We start from the raw sequence: 8,198 nt of genomic DNA on the forward strand, positions 1-8,198 counted from the left end.
CTGAACCAACACTAGTGCCAAGTTTTTTCCCCTCATGAGGCCTCCCCTTTCCACAGAAGCAGGGAACCCTCTTTCAAACTCTTCTCCTCTGACTGGCAAAGCCTGTGCAACGACTCAACTGGGCTCAAAGTAGACATCAGTGGCTATTAAAGTCCCCCGTGCTGTCCCTTGCAAGAAAGAGGGCAACCAAGACCCAGTGAAGGGAGATGGTGAAACCAGCCCTCCAGCCCAAATGCCCCGTGCTATCCTGTTACCATCCAGCTTCCATTTTGAGCTTACTCCAATTGTGGTCCAGGGGTTTGTCCAGCCAACGTTATTTCCTTAGGTAACTGGGTCAGGGAAGGGTCACGTAGTGATAATCAGTTAGGACGAGGGCACAACGGCTGGCTGAGGGAGGCATCTACCAGGAGTAACCCCCTCCCCCTGGCTCCAAAAATACCAGGCAGTCCTGAGGAACAAGGCAGAAAGGAAAGAGGCCTGGGGTCAGGGCACCAAGCAAAGCAAAGGAGAAAAACAGATCCTGCATTAATCCTACAACCAGGACGATGACAAGCGGCTATTGTCCCTGCTCCGCTATTATCTTTGTTCTTCAAAGCAGAATGAAACAGGGTCTAGAAAAAAGATCCCCCACTACAGATGGTGCAGGAAGAAGAGGAGCATCTGACATTCCTCAGCTGAGAGATTGCTCTCAAATGCTTCTCTCTGACATCTCATTGGTGCCAGCACAGAAATGCCTGCCCATGAGGTGCACATCCCAGTCAGTGTTACTCTGACACCTGCTCAGTGTTACAGACCCATTGCCTCTAGTCCTTCCCTCTAAGAGACAAGCCCCCCCTTTCTATCATGTCCCCTCCCCACCTTGCTGCTACGCCTCATGGAGGAGTGGAACATTTTGAACGCAGGAATAGGAAGCTTGGCAAAGGGGGTCGCTTCAGAAAACATAGCCAGGCAGTCGGCCTTCTTCTGGCCCAGGCTGAGGAGTGACAAGGGCCTTTCTGTAACCAACATTGCTGGGACAGAGGATATTTTCTGGGCCAGTGGAAGATCCCAGGGATGTATGGGGGTGGGGCATGGGGGTGTGAAGGGACACCTGTTAGGTCAACACCCCGTGATGTACAGTAGTCAGGGTTTCTGCACTGGCTGGAGAAGACTGGACAAGATGTGGATGCACAGGGCCTTGGGTTATCTCTGTTCAGGGAGGCTACACATGGGAAAGGGTAAATCTGTACCACTCTGCTCCTTCTCTTCCCTGGAGCTCAGCTATGCTGAGGCAGGCCTGCAGTGCTGGGAGGGTGTTGCACAGCACTGAGCCAAGCAACGCACAGCAAAGAATTGTGCCACTGGGGTTTGAGAGGAGGGTGCAGGACAGGACCCAGATGCATGCGCGCTTCATGCTCAGGCGCTGCTGGAAGGTGCCTCCCCTTTGCACATCAGAGCCCCAGTAGAGAACCTCGCGTGCACTTGGGTCTGATCATCCATGAGGCTGAGCACCCCCAGCCCTTTACAAACCTCAGTCTCCTATGTACCGAACAGCACCTCTGAAGAATCAGTGCTGGGCAGATCAGAAAAGGTCAAGAACGCAGCAGGCGGCCAGCAAAAAGGATCCCAGCGCTAACAAGGCCATTCATTCCCTTGGCGCCTCCTCACACATACAGAGTAGTCAGCCCATCCCCTTCACTCTCAAACCCAGCTTGTCCCCTCCCCACACTCACCCCGATCCCTTCATTCCTGGGCAGAATGATCTGCCTAGTTTCTAGGTTTCACTCCCTCCTCTTCTCCATGCTCTTTCCTTTCCCTTAGTAGCAGCCTCCAAGCCATCTGCCCTGAAGGCTTCCCCCTCAGTCCTTCCCACTGTCTGGAAAAGCCTCACAGGTCCTTCTGCCACAGGACTGCTTCAGCGCTCACCTGGAAAAAAGCTCTCCCCCCCCACTCTTGCCTCTCTTTCTGTTTACACTGTGTCACATTTTGAGACATCTTAAGTTTTCAGAGAAACCAAAAAGAAGCACATTATTGCCTCATCTCCACACCACACAACGATGGTGGAGCCAGAGCTTCCTGACACACCACACAAAGACACGACAGCCAAAATGTGCTGGAGACCAGTCAGCACAGCTCAGCCACATGCCATTTAAACCGATTTGGCCACAGTCCGCATAACGGCTAACTCCATTCCAGTCCCTCTGCAGACAGGGCCTTTTAGGACCACTCTCTGCTAAGTGTTGCTCTGGTTTTGGGCATCTGCACTAATATTTATGTGGGACAGGGTGGCAGAGCTGTTAAGGTACCTCCCTACAGCTCCAGAGGCAGGATTTTGTGTGCCACTGGCCACAGAAACTGGTAGGCTTTAACCGCACAAGCCAGGCCTAAAAGGACCTTTGACCTTGACCAACATTTACAAAAGGAGACAACTGCAAATCAGTCTCCAGCCAAGAGACAGTCACAACCTAGTCATATTTCTTAGGTGAGCTAAAAGACTTGGACACGTTTAAACGTTCAACATGCTGTGGGGGCACCACTTACGGACAGGACTTAACGGTGCTGCGTTACATCGCAGAGGAAAACTACTGTAATGAGCTAGGCAGGCTCAGTGGCACTTGTCATGTAGAGAAAGTTCCCTAAACGTGGCTCTCGGACACAAAAGAACCACCCCCTCCCGCCTTAGCAAGGAAACCCAGTCCAAATCCTGCTAATGATCTTCAGAGTTAAGCAGGTGGGGCTGATCCTAGCTCTGGCCGAGTGTAATGCCTTGCCAGCATGCCTGGCCCCATACACAAGCCAGCACGTGCATTTGCTGTGCCTAAACCATGACTCTGTGCCGGCTGCACTCGTGCCTGCCTCCGTTCTTTGGGGATTACTAACCAACAAGACCTGGAAGCAAATTCAAACAGTTGCTGGCGGCTGGACTCTGGGCACCTTCTCCCTGCTCCTGGGTCTGCCCAGCTTTGTGGTTCCCAGCTGTTTATTTACTCAAAATATGTGGGAGCAGTTTCCCATTTTAAGCAGAGGGAAAACTTGTCCGTGCTCTGATATGCAGCCTGTCGCCTGCAGCTTCCCCTCAAGGTCTTAACGTAGTTATTTCAACCCCTGATGTCTATAATTAAATGAACATTTCCTTATGGTACTGAAGAGGCAAAGGAAAAATTGACTGCAGGGAATTTCCAGCCATCCTGATTTATGCTCTCCGGGCTTGGGTTCACGTATACAGTACTAACAAGGCATTGTCTAAGCAGACAGGCGGAGGGGAAAAATGTATCTAATGGAGCCTGGCATTCACACGGCTGCATACAGCCAGCGAGACACAGCAGGGGAAGAGGCTGGGGGTGCGAGACACAGCATGGAAAGAGGCTGGGGTTTTATTCTTTTCTTAACCTCAATCTTTCTGCTCATGGAAGTGAAGGGCTTAAAGAATGTCCCAAAGCCACAAACCATGCAAACCAAGGGGAATGCTGCCACACCTGTCCACAGACCTCAGCTCTGACCCACTCACACCCCCACACCTTAAACACAACCGTCAGTGCCCCTGAGGTCCCTCACCACTGACTTGCCAAAGCATCTCAATCCTATCCTGTAGCCTTGCTCTGTTCCCCAAAGCTCCTCAGTCCTGACCTGCAGCATCCCAACTACTCCAGATCTGAGCCTTGCTTGCACGTCAGGACTGGGCTGGTTTTGTGGATTCATGGCAGAATCTGTGCCTTCACTGCTGATCACTAAGCTCAATAAGAATCCAAGTCTCCAACGGCTGCTGGATAATGAGTTCACTCACAGACTTGTCGTAACCCCTCTGCATCACCAACCCAACAGGGCTAGGAATTCAGCTCTCACTAGGTAGGCACTGCCTGCTGTCTACTCTCCCCATGGTAGTGGGATGTCAGGACACAAGTAAGGACCACAGGGTGTTCTGGGCACCAAAACCCTCCTCATCCTCAGGACCTCAAGAGAGCACCTGCTCCCAGCAGCATGACCTGTCTAGACCATCCTAGAGCCACTGTAGAAAGTTACTACCTAGTATCTCAGCAGAGGAGAAACCACTCCTCCCAATCTATGCATCTCCATCTCAGATTGGCATAATGAAGGCCAGCGCCTGTGACACCCAGACATTGTTTAATGGCACTTCCTGCGCACTTCATCTCTTTCCTCTGTGCAAATAACGGAGCTTTAAAAACATAGTAATTGGGAGGTAGTTTGGTGAAAGCTGCTGGCTTGGCAGCCTAAGAGGGAGGCTGCTGTCCAGAGAAGCGCTGCAGCCTGTGCTGTAGCAGGGCCATTGTCCTATTAACAAGCTGCCCCTTACCTACCAGGGAGGAGAAGGTCATTTTGACTCCATCCTCACTCCTACTGAGCAACTGGGAGGCTCCCTCTGGTTTTATGTAGCATGGAGAGCTTGCCTCTAAGGGCTGAGCTGACAGCTAGTGTTGTCACTGAGATGGTCCCAGTGGGAAAACCAGCATCAGTGGGCATAGGGGAAGACCTAGATCTCCCAGATAGTCATTTCAGCAGTACACTCGGTTTTCATGACTTCCCACTGCACCAGAGCCTCGTGAGTGTCCTCCTGTTCCTCCTTTTGCCACGCCTGTCAGATCCCCAGCTAGGAGGCAGGGGTGGCTGTGGAGAAGCAAGGAAGGTGTGCACATAATCTTCTTCCGGGACATCGCAAACAAGTACTCCATAAACAGGATCAGTGAGGGGCTGCACACCCTGCCTGCCACCTTCTAACCTGCGGCCCCACAGCTGCATCCTCCCCTGCTGCAGTCGCATCACAGCTCTGCTAACTGGAGATATCAAAAGAAGAAGTCTGGCCACATCCTCTCTCCTGGGCCAGGGCTCCTCACTGCCACCCAATACTCACTCTGGGATGCCCACTGAGCTTAAAAAAGGGTCAGGAGAGTGCCTACATCCTATCCATGAAGCCCGACTTTCACATCTGAGAGGGGCAGGAACTAGTGCTAAGTGCTGCTGGGTGCAAACATGCTAGTTGGGCACAGCTGGTGGACAGTCAGGGGATGGGGGGCAAAACTCTCTAATGGCCCCACCTTCCCATTTCTGCCTTACAGCACACAATTGAATCTCAAAAGTTGGAGCTGCTGCACCACTATCAAGGCAGTAGTGTGCCCACCAACCTTCACCCCCACAGGAAGGGTCCCTTGAGCAGTGGTTCTCAAGCTTTTTGGAGGTCAAGAAGACTACTGTTAACCTGCACAATTTCTCATGGATAACCACACATCTTCCCCTTGGGCTTTTAATGGACAAGTCCATAAAGGGGCACAGGGTCCAGCGTGATCCATGGAGCAGCTATAGACTTCTCACAACAGCCTTGTGCACTGCCAGAGGTCCTTGGCCTACTGTCTGACAACCACTGCCCTATGGCGCATTCTCCTCTAGCTCCTGCTGCTTGCTTTTAAAGCAGTTTTGTGCTGGACCTTCCCCATGGAAAGGGCCACAAGTTCTTGCACTGGGGAGAGAACTTCCATCCCAAACATTGCTACTTAACTTCTAAATGGGCTTTTCGTTTCCTCCTGTCCTATGATGGCTCACCTCCTTCATGTTTAAAAAACTATATCATTATTATTTCTACTGAAGTAAGAGAAACATCCTAGTGATGGGCCTTCACTACTAAGGAAGCACCTTGGACCCTCTGTAAGAAGCACCAGATATGCAAACAATTCACGGTTCCTGCCCCAAAGTACTTGAAGGTTCGCCCTCCCCTCAGTCTGTGCCTTTGACTGACATGACAGGAAGGTGGGTGTTAGGGTACCAAGATGCATCCTCCAGCATGTATAAGATCTCTCTCTCTTTCACTCTGATACTGGCCCTTCATTACAAGCAGGGCAAAATGATGGATCTAGGAGCAGAGTAGCTTTTCCTATAAGCTGCCTTCCAACCCAGGAATGACTAAATGACTCCAGACAAATACTCCCCCTGTGCTTGTAACAACCTATTCCACATGGTTACCTCTAAGCGCAAATGAGTTTCCTTTCACAAGGTGAACAGTCTCTTCTAGCATTCTTTCAGGGGTTCCCTTTTGTTTGAAAATTTCTCCAAGCAGATTACATAAAAATAACAACACCGACCTCATAACTAGTCCAAGTTCATTTACTTTGGCACTTAAAAGTGGCTTTAATGAAAGTCCCACCACTTCTCCAAAATTTCTAGATCAGGGTCCCTGGAACAAGCAGAGTTGTTTGCTTTGCATCCAGTCTTCCTTTCTGAGTAACTTAATGGTGGTTGGTAAATTGGGAAAAAAAACCCTATAAATAAAATAGAAGGTGGTTTTTGTGTAGCACAAAATAGCAGTGTCTCTATAGCTCTCTAGGGTAAAATAACAGCATTCAGGAATCCCAGTTCAACTATGGCATGCAGAAAGCATGCTACATTCAGAGCTATTTCCATCATCTCCATAATAACACAGCCTTGTTTACTTCGGTTCATCAAGTACTTATCGTAGCATACGCCTCTCCTGCCCAAAGACATCTAAACCAGCTTCGCACACATTCTTCCTCCTCAGAAATAAGCCTTTTGAACAGCCAAGTGATGAATGGTTTCCCCCTCCTCCAAACCAGCCAGCGAATAATAATATGGGTTAAGATTCTTACAACTGTTATGGAGGGGAAAACTGCCTCTTTACCAGAAATCGAAAGAAGGGAAAGGGGATGTGTGAAGCTGGGGCCATAAAAATTTAGATCCGGAAAGCAACGAGTATAATTTTACAACCCTCTGAAGAAAAGACCTGCTGGTGTAGGGAGCAGAAACAACAATTAAAGCCTCTCAAAATTGCACAGAAGTAAAGAGCATGCTGCCAGCACATGATAATGCAGATGATAGAGAAATGGATTGGGGGTGGAATTGAAATGCTTAGTATTATAGCCAACTGTGTCTCCATTCTGGGAGGTACCTGCCTGCTAGAAGTGCCCACCAAGCAAATGGGAGTTGGGGGGGGGGGGGGGGGGGGGGGGCACTCCCCCCGGACTGGGGGGTTGGGTCATTCTCCATCTGAACCCATCCCTGTTCACATTCATGCCCAGAGAGTTATTGATTTAATTGTTAAAATAGCAACATTAGAGGGTGGAGAACATCCAGCAGATCCCCAGGAGGTCACCAGGTGCTGGGGCCAGCATCAATCTGGTGGCCTGAGACCTATTCCCTTGCCCTCAGTGGTGAAGAAGCTCCATTTAGCCTGTGGGACTGGATCAACACAGCAGGGCCAGACTCTCCAATCTTTGCCCCAGTGTCCTGCTAGGTCCCCTTTGGTCCATGCTAACCGATACCCGGAGCCGGACCGGTCCCCAGGGATCGTGAAGAGTGGTTTCAGGTACTACCAAGCCACCTGCCATGGACAGAGCTTGGATGCAAATGCAATTTTATTTTATTTTTTTTTTAAATCCCTCCCCACCCACCCCGAATAACTTTAAAATCAAAGCGCAGAGGCACTCACCCCATGCGAGGAGCATTCCCAGGGCCTGGCATAGCAGCAGCAGCAGCTTCATGGTGCTGGGAGTCCTGGTCCTTCTCTGGCCCCTGGCTCCTCCGGCTGCCCCCAGGGCTCTGCACTTGCACCTGGCTCCTCCGGCTGCCCCCAGGGCTCTGCCCCGTCCGCCCGCTGCAGCACCCTCTCCTCCCTGCATCTCCACCCCCCCCAAAACACTCCCCCAACCCAGAGCTGCAACTTTCTCCCCTCAGCCTCCTCCCTCCACTCCCTACTTCCCAGCTCTCTAGGGTGGAGGATTGGGGAGAGGGGAAGGAGATTGTAATTGGTCGATCAATGCACAAACGGATCCAGCCCGGAGCCGGGAGGCAGCAGCAGCCTGAGCATCTGACCCGAGCATCCAATGCAGCCCAGCGCGATGCTTGCCCCCACCCCCCCAAAAAAAAAAAAAAAAAAAATCAGCCCAATCTCCGACAGCCTCCTGTACACATCTTCTCCCTGGAGAAGGGGCCAGCAAGCTGAGCGGGGGAGGGAGGGAGGGAGGGAAAGGAGCCCCCAAATCAATCAAATAAGGGGGCTTGCTTAATTTCCAGCTGCAATTTCTTTCCTGTGCTCTAAGTGCAGCCCCCACCCCGCAGCGTCTGCCGCCCTGGCTCTCCCAGGTTTCCAAGATATTGAATGATAAATCTCAGGCATTGCGCAGTGTCTGCATGCCGGCCACTGCCCGGCTCCCTCCCGCCGGGGCCTAGAGGGAAGCCGGCCCGCCCGGCGCGGCGCC

At 51.4% G+C, this 8,198-nt stretch overlaps 1 protein-coding gene across 1 annotated transcript in view; it reads right to left on the reverse strand.

The window, feature by feature from the left end:
• Positions 1–7,538, reverse strand: part of PODXL2 (podocalyxin like 2) — a 44,584-nt gene extending 37,046 nt beyond the window's left edge. Inside the window, exon 1 of the mRNA XM_025196853.1 lies at positions 7,430–7,538. Coding sequence (XP_025052638.1) covers positions 7,430–7,481 — 52 coding nt within the window. The 5' untranslated portion in view covers positions 7,482–7,538. The remainder of the gene's footprint in view (positions 1–7,429) is intronic.
• Positions 7,539–8,198: the final 660 nt, after the last annotated feature.

The sequence above is a fragment of the Alligator sinensis genome, unplaced genomic scaffold (assembly GCF_000455745.1).
Source record: "Alligator sinensis unplaced genomic scaffold, ASM45574v1 scaffold839_1, whole genome shotgun sequence".
Taxonomy (NCBI): domain Eukaryota; kingdom Metazoa; phylum Chordata; order Crocodylia; family Alligatoridae; genus Alligator; species Alligator sinensis.